Source organism: Emys orbicularis, chromosome 1, assembly GCF_028017835.1.
Source record: "Emys orbicularis isolate rEmyOrb1 chromosome 1, rEmyOrb1.hap1, whole genome shotgun sequence".
Classification (NCBI taxonomy): Eukaryota; Metazoa; Chordata; order Testudines; family Emydidae; genus Emys; species Emys orbicularis.
In genome coordinates, this window is record NC_088683.1 from 86,851,449 (window position 1) to 86,869,776 (window position 18,328).

General features: G+C 44.7%; 1 protein-coding gene across 1 annotated transcript in view; it reads right to left on the minus strand.

Moving 5' to 3' along the window:
- FGD6 (FYVE, RhoGEF and PH domain containing 6) overlaps nt 1-18,328 on the minus strand; it is a gene marked incomplete at its 5' end in the record, with an annotated part of 91,078 nt that overhangs the window by 41,139 nt on the left and 31,611 nt on the right. The window contains 3 exons of the mRNA XM_065421358.1: nt 981-1,068; nt 3,065-3,221; nt 4,247-4,398. Coding sequence (XP_065277430.1) covers nt 981-1,068; nt 3,065-3,221; nt 4,247-4,398 — 397 coding nt within the window. The remainder of the gene's footprint in view (nt 1-980; nt 1,069-3,064; nt 3,222-4,246; nt 4,399-18,328) is intronic.

Sequence of the window (18,328 nt, forward strand, 5' to 3'; positions counted from 1 at the left end):
TACTTTTTCTTGTATTGTAAGAGACGTAAACATTTTCATAGGGTTTTCCCTGCCTTCCCTCTTTGATTTTAATGCAACTGAAAATAAAGGGATTATTTTTAATCGTAATGTTGTGGCTTCAATGTAATAAGCTTAATCTGTATTATGCAGCAGCATCACTGATCTAACTACTGCAGGAGAAATGGCATTTCTTGGTTAGCTGCTGCAGAGCCAGAAAAGGGTCATGGAGCATTTTATTTTTGTAGTTACTACATATACAGATACTATTTTTAGATTTCTCAGCAAGGGACAGTAGCATGAAAAAAACAAAAACCTAAATATTTAAGAACTCTAGAGGATTCTAAATCTTTGACACTGTCCTTTATAATGCATGTTCCCCACATTCCTAAAACACACAACTTTATAAACCAAGCAACAGAACTTAAACCCTGTAATTTTTGTTAACAAGAAAACAAGAATTAGGTTACATTTTTGAGAAAGACAAGATTTCAGTGGAGGCAAAACATTTTCTTTAAAATCATGGCTAATTTCAGGGGGGAAAAGCCAGGCCTAGAGGATTTAGTACTTGGCTTAGAACTTATATTAAAAGAAAAATGTTTTTATTTTCAATTGTCAGGACCTCTTCCCACCCCCCCACCTCCATGTTTGAAATCAATGCTCTTCCCCTGCTCCTAATGACATGACTGGATTCCACAGCTGTGGAAACAGAGCAAACCATAACAAGGTTTGATGTTTGTGACTACTGCTGAATTTATCTACCAGAAAATGTATCACGTGGCTGGGAATAACCACATTTTTCCTGTGTATTTTATGACTGCCAATATTACTGAGTAGAATTTCTAGCTGCACAGTACATTTTAAGAGAGTTTCATACATCTGTAATCAAGTAAATATCCTTTGCAGTGTTGTGATGGCCTAAATGCCAATTTCCTGGGACGTGTGAGGACTGGCTTTTAAACTTGCGAACAGCTTGTCAGTACCTGTCAAAAGCAGCCTGTACTGGGGAATCCTCTGAACTGGCTTGAGGAGATAGTGCTTGAGTGCCAGACTAGCACAGCGAGGACTCATCTGAAAGACAAACACCCAAAATAAATATCCACAGTCCTCGAATAGTCAATTCTCTGCTACCCAAAGAAGTTGTGCCTCTAAACAATTGACTTTTACTTGTGTGCTGAAAAGGCATGCATTCTGTTATCCTGCTTAACTCCACAGCAGTACATATAAATCTGAGCTGCCTAAGTCAGCCCTCAGCTATGTTCAAGTAACATTTATCTGTAGGCCCACTTGCTGTAGTATTGCTAGTAGCCAGATCTGATCATTCCTCCACACAGAAGAACACATACAAAAATAGTATGTCTCAAGTTAGGAAGATACATAACAGGTAAACACTGGAATTCTATGCAACATCAAAACACTTGCCTTCATTCTAAGAAAAGAATTTTATGAATCTCCCTCGAAATAAGGGAAACCTGTCAGCTAGCAGTGAAGGTAACCTGGTGGCATGCTCATTTGGAATTGGAATTCTTATCAATCAGACAGAACTGTAGTGAAGGCTGCAGTGTTCATTACAGAAGTCTCTAAGTGGTACAGAGCCCAAAGACACAACAGAGAGATAACCCTTTTTAAAGGGTCATGCTCCAACATGTTTTAATTCCATGGGTTGGGTGATTTGGCCCTCCCGTCACTTCTTCCAGTTCAAAATGCCTGAAAATCATTTATTTTGAGGTAATGCTACTTGTACACAAGCAACACTGACAAGAAGCACCTTCACTAACAGGGATAGGTTTTATCTCTTTCTTTGCTAACTGCTGTCTTGTTTCTCTCTCTCCTACATCCTGTTGCTCTCTCCTCCTTGTCCCTGCTGCAAGTAGCTTATCTAGCCACGCACACACCCAACACATCAAAGCACCTGATGCTGGCCATGCAAAGCAGGCTTACATTTGTGAGCGCACACCTAGTGGGGCTTGGTGAGAAACAGGCCCTCTGTGACCAGAAGATAGCTATGGCTGAAGCCTGGTCTACCCTGGGGGAGAGGGGGAATCGATCTAAGTTACGCAACTTCAGCTACGTGAATAACCTAGCTGAAGACGACATACTTAGACCTACTCACCACAGTGTCTTCACTGCGATAAGTCAACTGCTGATACTCCCCCGTTGACTCCGCTTGCGCCTCTCACTCCGGTGGAGTACCGGAGTCAACAGGAGAGCGCTCAGCGGTTAATTTATCGCGTCTTCACTAGACGCAATAAATCGACCCCTGCTGGATCGATCGCTCTGGAGGTAAGTGTAGACATGCCCGAAGTTATGACTTTTCTGCTGGAAAGGAAGTAGCACAGTACTGAGCTCAGCAGTTGCTTACTGTGTCGGTCTCAACAATTCATTCACTAGTGAATTAATCTCTGTCAAAATAATGACTAATCCTCACAAGCGCTCAGTGATGTTTATTCTGGATTGCATGTTTAGAGTTCACACCTCTTCTCTGATCTGTTTTCAAGGGGATAAAGTGAGAGGCCGGCAGGGGTACTTGGCTTTTGCATGATTATTGCACGTGCTCGGTTAGAGGGCATTTTGGAAGAGGAACTGGTTTGGTTTATTTTCAGGTTCGAAGCTCAAGAAATTCACTTTCCCAGGTTTCCATTCCAAACCAAACACAGAATGCGAAGGACTACATTCTGCCCTCATTTTTACACTGCAACCCCAATCAAATCAATGAGTTTACAATGGTAGAAATCCGTGCATAATTTGACCCAGACTCAAACTTTTAGAAGCGACTAATGATTTTGGCTGTCCATCTTAAACCTCACTAAAGAGGCCTTATTATTAGAAAGTGCTGAGCCTTCTGAAAATCAAGTCCCTTTAATATGTCTCAAATTGGACACCCAAAACCACTAGCCATTTTTGCAAATCTAGGCCACAGTGGTTACATTCTCCTTCCTTCTACCCCACTGGTCCCCAACTGGGACCTAGAAACAAAGAGGAAAAACTAAATCTTTACAGCCTTACAAAAGAGCACCAGAGTTAAGAAACCAGAAATTAAGATCTCTCTTGCAAAAGAAGAAGATACCTCAAAATCTTTAACCACAGCAGCAAAACTAGGGTTCTTCTTGCATTGTTCATCTAGCAGCGCAACATTCTTATCAAATTCTTTGATGTAAGTTGAATACATCTTTAAGTAGGGTCCTTTTTTCACAAATATATCAGCGATTCTTTGATAATCAATCCTGAAAAAGAGAAGTAATTAAAACAGCACAGAGCTATATAAAAATAAACCTATGATTTAGAAACCTGCAGAGCTGATATTCTCTGTCACTTTCAGAGCTCAGTAGTGGATTAAAAAGAAGGCTTATTAAATAAACAGCTCGTGCAGTGGTGGGCAACCTGTGGTCCGTGGGCAGCCCGTCAGGGTAATCCGCTAGCGGGCTGCCAGACAGTTTGTTACATTTGCATGGCCGCCCGCAGATCCCAGCACTTCCCTGTGGCCCGCGCCGCTTCCCGAGCTGCCATTGGCCAGGAACGGCGAACCGCGGCCACTGGGAGCTGCGGACGGCCATGCAAATATAAACAAACTGTCTAGCAGCCCACCAGTGGATTACCCTGACGGGCCGCAGGTTGCCCACCACTGAGCTAGTACTTATCTCGCTGGGGAAACCAAAAAGTGTATGTTAATTCTGTTGTCGTTGTTAAATTCTTTGTTTCTCCCCTCCAAATGAGATAAAGCATTGATGTGCTGGCATCTCATCCTGTAGAGTGAAACAGGGAACTCAATTTTCAAACACTCACAATTTAGTCATGTGCCTATGGCCAAAATGTTCAAAAATAGGAACCTAAACTTAAGCTCCTGGATTCATATTTAGGCACCAGATTGAGGCCAATGGAAGTGTGAATGTTTGGCCTGATTTTTTGAAAGTGCTGCTTACCTCGATGCCAAATGCAGATTCAAGAAGCTTAACTTTAGGCTTCTATTTTTGAAGAACTTAGCTTTGGTCCAAAATCCTGTTGCTCAAATACATGCATATGTCCAATTAATGCACCCAAATGTCAATTCAAGCATCTAAATGTGGAATTTGGATGCCCAGTTAAGGTGCCCTCATTTGAAAATTAGGTCCTTAGGCTCAGAAGTCAGCTCTGGAGTCTAAAAAGCACATAGATTACAATAGAGCAAATTTCTGCTGACAGTAAAATTCACTTTACTCCAGAGTTAAATATTAAAACCATGGGAAAAAATTGCATTCTTATTGATCATTACCAGTGAGAAAGTCTCTCTTCTAATTCTCTGAGGAGGTCCCGATTAAGTTCATACAGCTGAGGTAGGTAGTACAGGATCTGATTCAGGATCCTATCCTCAATCACTGGCTTTCCTAGCTGCCTGGAAGCATGTGCCACTGCATCCCGGAAATCCTGTTGGAGTACAAAGAGAGAAAAAAAAAAAAAACACCTCACTGAGAGACTGGCCTTCCGGCAACAATACATATGACAGTATTTCCCTTGCAGAAATGCTGCTGAGTGTTACCTATTACAGAGGGTGAGATGGTACCATCTGTTTTATGTTACTGTGTGGCTTTAACTCAGGGCCTGTCTACAAGGGGAGTTATTCCCAGTGCCTGCAGAACTTTTGGATGCAAAAAGTCACATTCCTGGGTCCATGTGCTGAGTTTGAACTAGCCCTCCAGTGCACAGACATCAGAACGAGAGCTGCATTGACAGATGAGAAGCAAGTGGCGATCACACTGTGGAAGCTTGCAATGCCAGACTGCTATTGATCAGTGGGAAATCATTTTGAAGTTGGAAAAATCTACAGTGGGGGCCATGGTCATGCAAATGTATGGGGACATTGTTTCCTGCTACACAGGACCGTGACTCTCAGCAATGCGCAGGAAACAGTGGATGGATTTTCAGCAATGGGGCTCCCAAACTGTAGTGGGGCGACAGACAGCATGCATATCCCCATATGTAGGAAGGTGGGCTGGTGCCAGAATACAGTCACAGAAATGGCTACTTTTCCATGGTTATGCAAGTGTTGGTGAATCACTGGGGACACTTCACTGATATCAATGTGGGCTGGTCAGGGAAGGTGCATGACACTTGCATCTTTAAGAACACAGGTCTGTTCAGAAATCTGCAAGTAGGGACAATCTGTCCTGACCAGCGGATTACCATTGATGATGTTGAAATGCCTGTTCAATTACAATGAATGGTGCTTTCAGTAGCACTGGGCATTCTGCCGTATATGTTATGAAGTAATAAAGATTAAATTATTTCCAAAAAATAAAAATTTATTGCATAAGAAAGACAGTGCAAAGACTATTGTGCAGTTAAAAATGCTACAATGCAAACTTATAAAATAAATGGGAATAGAACTTTAAAATTAGAACGCTAGAAAAACATTCGTGTCCAGTTCAGTCCATTTCTGCCAAACATACACCAACCATGTGAAGCTGTGATTTTCCTTACTGTCCGCCGGCCTGGAGTGGCAGGGATAGGGATGCAGCCCATGATGTCATGTGGAAAGTTTAGAGGGAGCTGGGGTAAGGAACTGTGGAAATGGAATTCCTCACTGACTGCAAAGGAAGGTGAGCCTGGGATCGTTGGATCTGGTCAAGAAGTTGGCAGCATTTGTGTTTGCTGGCTGAGAACCCCCTTCATGTCCTGGTGCATCTCCCTCTCCTTTTCCTCCTAGGACTTTCTCCAGTCTGCGCTTTCCTTCTCCAGGCTGTCTGCTATATTCACCCTCCAGGCCTTCTGTTCAAGATCCAGTGAAGCACTGGCTTTCAGGATCTTACTGAACATGTTCTCCCTAGTCCGCTTCTTTCTCCTCCTTCGGATCAGGCATGCCGCACGTGTGGAGGGGGAACCCCTCAAGGCTGCAGGAGCAACTACAGAAAACAAACACACAGATGTATCATTGTATTTATAATCACAACAGAAAGCAAATGATAAGTTTCAGAACTCCCCTCTCTTATTCCCATAAAAATTTTAAAATCAGACCTGCTTATTGACATTTCAGGTTTGGAATGCCTCTGTGCAGCACTACTGCCCAGCCACAGCCATGGTGACTATGGCCTGCCGGGGGTGGGGGTGGGTGGGAAGAGGAGGGAAGTATTCAGTTGCATAAAATAAAATAAAAATTCGGCCCTCGAGTACAGGGCAATGCACTGAATACTAGCACTCTTTCCCACAGGCAGTGGTGATTTAGCGGATCTCTCATTCCTGAGGGTAACAAAGGCACATAGCACAGCTGCTGCTGGGCATCCCAAGCCGCCCGGTCCCATATGCCACTAGCCCGTTTACTGCAATAAAGTCATCACAAAGTGGAATGGGACAGTGTCCTATAGAGGAGGAAGAAATAAGACAGCCATCTCCAGAAACCTTCAGGAAAGGATTGCGGAGTACCTCCATGAAAGATCTCAACAACTCCTCTCGGGAGGCTACAAGGGATATCCCAATGTACATAAACAAGCTGCTTCACATCTGTCTCCCACCCTCCCCCCGGCTTAACCCTACAGGGGAATGAAAAGCAGATAACTCTACCACTGTTTGTTGTATCTCTCTCTCTCTCTCTCTCTTCTCCTAGGAAGAAAATGGAAAGCAAATATCTGCATCCTGCCAACATGGGGCTGGGTCAGGTGCCATTTTCAGGTTTAAACTTTGTAAGGGTGAATACATGCACACACTTACCCAAGGTTCCTGCCCCTAGATCAGGGTCATCCATGCTTGGCTGGCAGGACTAGAATGTGATGGAGTCTCAAAGAGATCCTGGCTCATTGCATGGCTGGAGCCCCTGCTGCATATCCCTCCTTCTCACTGTACTGAGCAGGGGTATCTCATGGATACCTCCGAGGTATCCACGCTGGTCTGAGGATGGTGGTGGGGTCTCCAACAAGGATGGCATGCAGCTCATTGTAAAAGCAGCAGGTCTGTGGCTCAGCACCAGACTGACTGTTAGGCCCCCTGGTCTCGTGGTATGCCTGCTGCAGTTCCTTCACTTTCATGTGTCACCGCTGCTGACCCCTGTTGTCCTCTTTCACCTGCATCCATCCTCTGTACAATCTTTTCGTAGCTGTCAATGTTTCTACAGCTGATCCGTAGTTGTGCCTGCACAGGCTAGTCTCCCGACAGGCCCAGGAGATTCAATTTCTATATTACACATATAGAATGTGTAGCCAGCGCAGTTGGTTGGGCAGTTGCACACAACAGAGGACAGCTGTTAGGTACGCTCACCGAGCGGGACAATCAAGAAAAAGCCATTTTGAACATATGCAGGCGGTTTTAGGGTGGGGGGGTGGCTTACGGTCTCCCTGACCCCCAGAGTTGTCACTGTTGGGCACAGTGGGGCAGCTACTGGAGGACTATTAGCGTCAACATAGGTTGCACAGTGTCTACACTTGTTCTGCATTGACCACAGTACGTCAACCATGGCTCAGTGCCATTCGGGGAGGTGGTTTTACTGTTTCACCGTAACAAGGTGCCTATGTTGGCAGAAGACAAGTTTGAATGTAGACACATGCACAACTAGGTCGACATCTTACATCAGCCTCACTTTGTAGGGTAAGCCAGGCCCTAGAGAAAACCAACCAAATGACACTGGGGCTGTCAGGGTTTTTTTTGTTTGTTTGTTCTTTTTTTAATATCATAAATAGTTTGGTACAATCAATATTTACCTACGATAGGAAAACTGATCGCTCATCCTAGAAGGTGGTACATTCTCTATGCTACAAAAACCTCCCAAACAGTTCAGGCTATCATGTTTATTTGGTCCTCACTGAACATATAGGGTGAAAAACCTGGCCCCCCTGAAGTCAATGAGAGGTTTGCCATTGACTTCAATGGGGCCAGGATTTCACCCATGGGTCCTGAGTATCTTTTCCACCACTTACAATGAAACTTACAAGATTTTTAAAAATCTTGTAACACCAGTGTACCTTACTTAAACAGCTGAATAACTCTATATGATATGAGCTAAGTCAACGTCTAGGATGCCAAAGGGAGGAAAAACTGAACTACAGGCACTTGGCTCCTATAGCCTCTCAGAACAACTTTCCCCTGGAGCCGAGTGCTGCTGGGGTGAAGGAGGGTGAGAGGGCACCTCACAGCCATCCATACCAGCTCTCTCAGTTAACAGTTCCATCACTCCAGCACCCCTCTCTAGGCCCATCCACCCAAACATCCCTGTCACCATCTCCCAGCAATATCCCCACAAGCTCCAATTGCATGGTTCCATGGGTCACAAAAGGCTGGGATTGGGTAGTTTGTGGCAAAAAACTGCAGGTGGTTTTTGGGCAGTGACTAGAAAGGAAAGGTCAGGAACTACCGCATTAGAGTTTAAAAAACAAACAAAACAAAGCAGATGGCCTTATTCATATGGAAATGCTCTTTCACACATCATCTGTGCAGACTAGTGTCACATAGCTTACTATCAGCTGCAGGGTTTCCTGATCTTAGGGCAATGGTTTACAAACTTTTAACTAAGGCGACCCATCAACTGAATTTTGTGGTTTTTTTACAACCCACCACTATAAATACATACATTATACAGAAACCACCATTTACTATAGAGGGACCAGACAGCAAGTATGAAAAATCGGGACAGGGGGTGGAGGGTAATAGGCGCCTATATAAGAAAAAGCCCCAAATATCGGGACTGTCCCTATAAAATAGGGACATCTGGTCACCCTAATTTACTATCTTTAAATCCTGTAATGGTGCAACAGTAGGACTGATTTTGTATTAAACTTCATAAAAACAGTATTGTATTAAGAAAAGTTGTCACATGGGGTATTGCTATCAGATCCCAGCACTCATTAAAAAAAACACCACCACCACAAACCAAGGCTGGATTAATGCATAGGCAAACTAGGCACGTGCCTAGGGCCAAAATTCCTGTGGAGAGGGACCACCAAAAATCATACAGTAGCCTCTTTCCCATCCACAGCCTCCTCCTTGCTCTGCCGAGGGGGGCACAGACCATCTGCAGCAGCACCCTCTGCTCTGGTACCACAACCCAACTTGTTGTAGAGAAGAGGCATTGGCTGCCTGGCCATCATGATGGAGGGGTGACCAGGCCAAAACCCAAGTGGTGTTGTGACCCCGTATGCCAGGTGGCAACACCTGGAGCGCAGAGCCAGGCCCAGCCTCCTGGGACAGGAGCCGCTGCTGTGAGGTGAGTGCAGGGCGGGCTTGCTCTCCAACACCCCCACTCCCAGGCCTCCCCTCTGGGCCCATGACTCATTCAGAACCTTCCTATGACCTGACCCACAGCTTTAGGGCACTGCTTAATGCTGAAATGATACAAGGAATTGCAATGACTAATACAGCCTAAATACAGGAGTTCTGAAGAGCTTTGGGCAAAATACATCATGTTTAGTACTTGTAACTGGTACACTTAGCAAGAGCAGACACTTACTGAATCTGATACATAAGCCAGCATGAGACTAGTAAATGTTGGATCTCTCTGTTTGTAGCTCAGCCTTAGAGGGCGTCTTCCCCCCCCCAAAAAAACATAACTTATGCCAGAGGACAAAGCAAGAATTTTATTAATCCATTGTAAGGCACAATGCATGAAAGCTTGTTTATATACAATGCAATCAGCAGAAGCAGCTCCTTCCTCACAAGACACTGGAAGAGGAATAGAGAGTCAGTTTTAAGCACCATTTATTTAAGTTACTGGTATAGCATATGAAGACTCTGGCATGTGTTTGGGCACAGGAGACCTTGGTGCTCTCTCTGGGATGATCCAAGGCCCACTGAGGTCATAATTAACTTCAGTGAGCTTTGGATAAGACCATGTGACTTAATCATCCAAATAATAGCCAGTCAAGATGCTTGATTGTCAGCCCAGTCCCTAATAAATCAACAGAGGAACTACTGCAGAGAGGAAAGAGAGGTAGTATAGGAGATACAAGGCAAATCAAATTAAACCTACAACTGGTGACAAACCAGACGGCTAAACGAAAAAAAATAAGGAGAAAAGGTTCAGATTTCTTGGGAATTATCAAATCACTGTTATTGAACATGCACTGTGCATTGGTTATAACAGTCATGTTACAAATTTATTTATGACCTGGCAGCTCTTTTGAAGTAATCCTCCTGAGGTTCATCTTGAGCTGAAATTAAAAAGATTTGAAGGCAGACAGCATAAGCCTGAGGAGTGAGGGTGGGGATAGGAGGGGGAATGAAATGGATAGGAGAATGCGGTGACTGTGTCTATGTTCAGAGCTATTGGTCCACGGATTATGAAATTCATTAACATTGTATACATGTGGCGAGAGCCCAGAATGTCTGCATTTTTAATATAGTTAAATAAATAGAAAATAGAGAAAAATGAAACTTCACTCCAAGAAAATGCATGTCATTCAATACAAGGATAGTTTTTCCCTACAAGAAGAGCAGTAATTTAAGAATTACAGTGAAGTTAATTTAATGCACTTGCCTGCTTCCCTCTAAAGCTAATCTGTTCACTACTAAAGAGAAAAACATGCCCAACTTTCTTAACATAAATCATCACTATTAAAGTTAACATATATATGTATACTTGGCACTCAGTGATCAGTATCACATTGAAATAATCCGCATTACACTCACAGATTTTATAGCTATAGCAGAACATAACATTGCTAAAGCCTCCTCCTGCACTGAATTGTTCAAAGGCCATCACCCTAGCTGCCACAGGCAACGTATTCTGTTTGAAGTAACGCAGCAACAACATTAAAGTGAATTTTTAGGCATCATACTTTATATTTAAAAACACTCCTCAAATAAAATAAATTGAACTCTACTCAGGCTGTATTTTTAAAAAAGCTAAAATATTCACTTTTTAAAATGAGACATTTACTCAATTGAATAGTACCATTTGTGACAAGACAGAAGTTTCACATGATATGTGACACACATATAAATATTATATTAATATGTGGGTGTTGGTTTGTGTGTCTGTAAAAATAAAAAGGTATGTTGACATGCAGTTTCTTAACAGGATTATTTTTTCCTTTCAAAGGTAAATAAATAATAACAATGGCCCAGATGCTCCAAACTGCTTCATGCAATGCTGTTTGCAGGATCCAGCATTATGATGTTATATTCTGGTCCAATTGTAATTTTCTTGTGTCTCCTTTCGTTGTGTACACAAAAGAGATTCCCTTCATTTCCCTACTTTGAGATGAAAGCACATCTGGTTGTCACCGGAATGTGTGTTACACAATGGCACCCATTTCTATTACAGATTGCCTCAAGTGGCACTATCCAGTAGAGTAACCAGTGGCTCCTGGGGGAGCTCAGTTACTCCAATAAGTTGTAAATTACTTACAAATACTTCATTTTTCAGTGAATGTCTGGTAAGACACGCCTAACAAATGCATGAATGGGCTTGCCCTTTTTTTTTTTTTTTTTTTTTTTTAAACTACACCCTTGCCAGCACTTCGTAGCAATGTCTGAGCTACTCTGGAGTCAACAATCCTTTGACACCATTTCCTCTCCTAATTAGGCAACTGTGGAACTTGAAATAGCACTGACCCTGTTATGAATCATTTGTCATCACCACGTACCCTTCTCCTTCTCTCCCAGAAAGGCCTTGTGTCACAGTGACTTGTATCCCTCTCACTAGAGCAGGGGTCGGCAACCTATGGCACGCGTGCCAAAGATGGCACGCGAGCCGATTTTTAATGGCACGCTGCTGCCTGCCGGGGTCCCGCTCAGCCTGCTGTCGAACCCCGGCAGTGGGCTGAGCCGGACCCCGGCAGGCAGCAGCGTGCCATTAAAAATCCTGCCCGACCCAGCCCGCTCTTCTCCGACCCCCGCCTACCGCTCTCTCTGGCGGGGGCAGAAGCAAGCTTGGTCCTGCCGGCTGCTGCTGTAGGGCAGGCTCCGCCGGCAGCCAAGCTTCCCCCTCCCCCACCTCTTCCCCCAGCGTGTTGCGTCGAGTCCTGCCTCCTCTCCCTCCCTGCCCCCCGATGGCCCTTGCGAGGGAGGGGAGAAGAGCAGCCCCAGCGCCCTCACTGCTCAGACCGGTAAGGAGGCGGAGAATAGGCAGGGGGAAGGAGGGTAGAAGCGGGGCGTATCCCTCCAGCCCCCTGCCGTGATCCCAGCCCCCCCCCCAGCCCTCTGCCCTGACCCCTGCACCCCCCTTGCACCCCAGCCCCCTGCATCCCCCCCATGACCCCATCCTTGATTCCTGCACCCTCCACACATACCCAGCCCCCCCACACCCTCTGCCCTGACTCCTGCACCCTCCAGACATACCCAGCCCCGCCCCACACCCTCTGCCCTGACTCCTCCACTCCCCACATCCCCACCCCGAGCACCAGGCCAGCAGCGGGCTGAGCGGGGCCGGCTGCTGGAACCCCAGCTGGCAAGGGGCCGGCAGCCAGAACCCCAGACCGGCAGCGAGCTGAGCGGGGCCGGCAGCCGGGACCCTGGCTGGTAGGAGCCAGTGGACGGAACCCCAGACCGGCAGGGGGCTGAGCCGCTCAGCCTGCTGCTGGTCTGGGGTGCTGGCCCCGCTCAGCCCGCCGCTGGTCTGGGGTCTCGCCCCCTGGCCCCGCTCAGCCCGCTGCCGGTCTGGGGTTCTGGCTGCCGGCCCCTTGCCAGCTGGGGTCCCAGCCGCCGGCCCCGCTCAGCCCGCTGACAATCTGGGGTTCTGGCTGCCGGCCCCTTGCCAGCCGGGGTCCCAGCCGCCGGCCCTCTCAGCCCGCTGCCGGCTTACATGAACGGAACCCCAGGCCCGCAGCGGGCTGAGCCGGCAGCTTAAGTTCAGCATTTTAATTTAATTTTAAATGAAGCTTCTTAAACATTTTGAAAACCTTGTTTACTTTACATACAACCGTAGCTTAGTTATATTATATATAGACTTATAGAGAGAGACCTTCTAAAAACATTAAAATGTATTACTGGCACGCGAAACCTTAAATTAAAGTGAATAAATGAAGACTCGGCACATCACTTCTGAAAGGTTGCCGACCCCTGCACTAGAGTGTTGCAAGTGCAAGGCCATGACAAGTGACCCCTATAACTTAGTGTTAGCCTGGGAAACTAAGGAAAAGATGTGGACCCAATTTCCGATCCACCTTAACCACATGCTGAACTTTCACTAAACTGCTGGCCTGAGCCCATATGGGCTTCGGATTTCTGTACAACTGCATATATATATAGTTCATTTAAAATTTGTGAAATTAACATTCCACTATTCAGAAAAGCATGGATCAGACGCTTTTTGACTGCACAGGGCGAGAGAGAGACATTGTTTAAGCAAGATGTGTCAGAAAAGAGATAAAAAGAAAGTCTTTTTTTTTTTTAAATTGCAATTTAAAAAGACAGACAACTGCATAATTTAATGCTGATCCTGGCATCCTTTTGCTTGGGCTCCATTCACATGTTCACCCTGGTTTATAGTCACATACTTCTTGTCATACATAAACACACCATCAGCAGAAACACCTTTCAGTTAATGTGCAATTCCTGCTTAAGTACAAATCCAAAGAGCTCAAATATCAGTTTGGTGTCAGAAATTTTTCTGCATTTGGACATTCTTCAGGGCACGAGTGCACACACACAAACTTTTACATTCTAGGAAAGGGCCAGGCTGCCACATGGCAAACTGCAAGTGCGACTGCATGGGACATAGTTGTAATAGATCTTGCAAACACATATTTAATACAAAAGATCAATACATATACTGAACTATATCAGTGATACTTTATAATGAGGTCAGTACATGTTGATTGTACTGTTTTTCAATTATACGAATTACCTCATCAGTCCTGGAAAGCTGACAAGTAATTCTATGCCGTTTTCATGACTAGTACAATAATTCACAGGTCTTTAATAGCATAAGATACTTAATTTTTACAACATAGTCAATTATCTGACTGGGGAGATGTTCACAATATCCTAATGCAGAGAATGGACTAGATAACCCACAGTGCTCCCTGCCAGACCAAATTATTTCATTAACATCTCTTTATAATCTAGCTACAGTTGTAATTCATTATTAAATGTCTCGACCAGATCTGACACCACCATTCAGCAATTCTAAAGCACTCCAGTAGTTTAGAGAGCTGTACTGGCATCCTCACCTTACATCTGGCAGGTAGGTAAATATTACTTTTTACAGACAGAGAAACTGAGGCAGAGAGGTTCAGAGAACTGCCGAAGGCCACACAACAAATCACTGCCAGTGCTAGGATTGGAGCTCAGGAGTTCCTTGCTCCCAGCCTTGTGCTTAGTGCTGTACTCCATACTGCTCCCCCAGATCTATTATGATCGCTTCTTTGTAGTATTTGACTGCCATTTAGTTTACATTGTGAAGTCTGAGTCCAATCTTTAGATTTCTAAGAGAATAAAGTATTTTTATAGTGTAAATACGCTGCGAGAACAGCAACAAGCTAACCCAGAGTTCCCAAACTGGTGAGCATGGCCCCATTTTAGCCCAACGAAAGTGCACAGGCAGAGGAGATAAAGTTTCATGACCTCAGATCCACACCTCTCAAATATGAATGTGCTTGTGGGTAATGCTTTGGGTGGCTCTTGGAAAGCCACCTGCCTTGTCTTCCTGCTATAGCAGTGGCCCCTAACACAAATAGATGTAGGAGCAACTCATGGGGATGGGGCTACAGGCTCAGGCAGCAACCCACAGGCCCAAGCTTCTCTCCTCTGTTCCCAGCACTCAGCTAAATTGCAAGAGTATATGCATCTGGCCTTAAGTGAAACCAAGGAGATGCTCCCATCCTAAGTAGTCTGTAGCCTTTTGTTGACGAGGAGTCACAGAGACAGCAAAAAAGAACAGGGGGGGAAGAGGGAGGGAGAGATACATCAATCAGAGGCAGAAAAGGACCGGGGAAAACATGGACAGAAGAAGAAGAAATGGCAGCTAATATATGAGGGCATGGCTGATGGGGACAAAAAGAGGTGGCACCCACCTGCCAATTCTTCACAGGAGAGAAACTCCACCAGAAAGTGGTTGAGGGCCACTGAGCTAGCCTATGCTGCATACTGAATTGGAGAGTTCAAAATAAATCCCACATATTGTCAGTATGCATTTGTGCATTACACACATGTATGAGAAGCAGCTATTTCCCTATCTATGGTCCAAATTTTCAGCCAGACTCAATTGGCTTCTACCTCTTGCATATGCAGTCACTGCAACTCTGTAGTTCAGTGCCTAAATACCCAGTCTGCAAACAAACAAAATCAGTGACCACTTTTTGAAAATTTGTTCCTGTATGTAACCTGTCAAACACGTTAACATTTCAAGATGCCTTTTCATGCATGCATATTAGGAGCTGGAAGAGGAGAACATAAGACATCTTGAATTTTTCCTGTTGTGTACAAGATAAAGGCCAAGAGACTGGTGACTGAGTGCCCAACATGAGATACTTTAAAGAGACCCAATTTTCAGAAGGTGGATGGCTCAGCACTTTCTGAAAATCAGGTACCGTTTGCCAGGTCTCAAGTTGGGCCCCCAAAGAGCAAGGCACCTAAAATCACTTATGACAATCTTGACCCTGCAGCATAATCTGTTATAGCCTTGTGTAAATCTTAAAGGAAAACTAGGGTCATGAGCATTAATTCACTTCGGCTTAGTGAAAGCTCAAATTTCAAATGGAGTGTGCAAGCCTTGCTTAGCAAGCATTCTCTAAACTCAACATCCATCAAGCTCACAGCAGGTGACTTGCTAGATCTGCCATTAAAAAATGCTGATTTAATGTCCGTTGATGGGCCGCCGGTTTTCTTTTTACCAGCTCCTCGCTATTATAACTCACCAGTAGCAAACAGTTTATTTGTATTACAGTAGCATGCAAAGACCTCCATCAGTCCCTGGCGTGCAAGGCATTGTACAAGCACCCTGGAAGACAAGCTCTGTAGAACAGGGAGTGTATCTAATGCATTACACTGGCATATGGGTAAAGACAACCAAGAAATGACTAACCCAGAGACTCTAGCAGACAAAATGCAGACAGCAATTCAACAATTGGAAGACCCCCTAATGTTCACTGTATAATTTTGTTCACTCTACAGCCCATAAGGCTAAATGAGGCTTTGAGAGCTGGAGGGCACTAGTAAGGGGGCACACCCATATACCTACTGAGTGCTGTGAAGGGAGCCATTTGGCCTACGCAATATGTAATACCTCCTGGATACTGGAGGGTGGGAAAGGGTGCTGGCTTACAAATGCACAGGGTAAACGGTGTGTAGGCCCCCTGGCCTTCTGGGGTATGGAACATTTCAGCCAGTGGTGGACAATTTGCTTGTTCCTTGGGCTCCATAATGCTTTGCAGCTAGATGAGAGCTGTCTTCTATGGAAGTACCTTCCGTCCTCCCCTGGGCTAGAGCATACCCCTGCACAGGCCAGCCATAAACTGACCCTAAACGATAGTATAGCACCAAGCTGCACACTGTTTTGATTTAAGTGTTTTGTTTTTTGTAGCTCCTGAGAGCAAAGTTTCTGCACTTAAATAGAATTTCATCCTTCAAAGAAGGAGCGAGGAGACAGGATTACAATTAAATGGGTCATTCACCCCGGAACAACTCCATTGACCCAACACATTTTGGCAAACTTCATTGTGCAAAATTGAAGGCCAGTATCTCAATCAGCACCTTTATAGCAAACACAATGCTTACATTAATTCATGATATTCTATAAATGATCCCAAACCAAAACATTTTCTATATGATCAAACACTTTGTCTTAAGTATTAATTTTTTGCTCTTCTCATGAAATAAAAAATAAAAACAGCCTTCAGATGGGCTCTTTGAGTGCTTGGAGGAGTTGTTTCAGCTAAAGCAATTTAGTTAATATAATCAACAAAATGCAAACAAAATTAGACTCGGTTATGTATAGCCAGCCTGCACCTATATCCCCATCCTCAATTACCTTAACTTTCACTTCAAGTGCTCTTAAAAATGATTGCGTAAAATGGCACCTTCTCACTCAGACCTGCTCCCTGGGTGTATTCAGCATTATGCTTGTTGATTTCAGTGGCAAAAATAAGAGTTTACTGCTCTTTACTCCTGTTAGTGCTGCAGAGCCAATGTTGCTAAGACTGAGGGCTAGTCTACACTACCCGCCCGGATCGGCGGGTAGAAATCGATCTCTTGGGGATCGATTTATCGCGTCTCATCTAGACGGATAAATCGATCCCTGAATCGACGCACGTACTCCCACCTCGTCAGGAGGAGTACGCGCCGTCGACAGGGGAGCCGCGGCGGTCGATTTGCCGCCGTCCTCACAGCGGGGTAAGTCAAATAGGATACGCCAAATTCAGCTATGCTATTCGCGTAGCTGAATTTGCGTATCTTAAATCGACCCCCCCCCCTTAGTGTAGACCTAGCCTTTGTGAGCTAAATACTCCTCCACTCTGTACACCATCCAAAGAATTGCTACTCAGCTCCAAGTAGCTGCAGCTGAAGAAACGCACTGGGCCTCATTTGGCCTGAAGAACCTTTATTACAGGTGATGAAGCACAGGGTGGAAAGGGCCCAGGCTTCACTTTGGGAGCCCAAGATGAGTTCCTTGGCTGGCAGTGAGTAAGCTAAACAAGTGAGACAAAAACTACTGAGACACAATAAAAGTGAAATCCCACAACGGCAGTGCTGCAAAGTTACTTTCCACATAGAACCTCACTTTCATAATTGTCTTTTAAGTGGCTTTGCATCATTCTTGTGGACAGTCAGATTCCCTGGGAGTACTGTTCCATTTAAACACAATACTGGGTTTCCATAAACTCTGCCAATAGGGATGGTGATTTTCCTTTTAATGAAAATAAAAAAAAATGCTTCCCAGACAGTCCTGGCTGCACTGATGAAGCTTTTCCAGACTAAACTGTCTATTATTATTTATATTGGAGCTCCTAGAGACTCATTGAAATCACAGCCCCATTGTGATCGGCAGCATACACAGTCCCAGCCTCAAAGAGCTTATGATCTAAACAGACAAACACAGGCAGAGAGAACTGAAGTGATTGCCTAAGGTCACACAACAGATCAATGGCAGAGGTTAGAGACTAGATCCCAGATTTGAGACTCAGGTCAGCATCCTCTCCACTAGATTACACTGCCTTTATGTTCTGATATTTGTCCCTGAGCCAACAAGAGCCCGCATTCATTTGAGAACATTCTGACATTCAGTTTATTTTACAGCTAGCAACTAATTAAAAACTTACAACCTTGCTATTTAAACATTATCTGTTCATAGTGCCTTATGCTCAATTCCCCAAACAGGTATTTAAGATGCTTGGTGCCTGGACTAGGTACAACGCTGGTTGTAAACTATAAATTGGTCATTACTGTCTGACACGGTCTTTTAAAGTTCAAGCCCTAACAGACTCAGAGAACAATTACT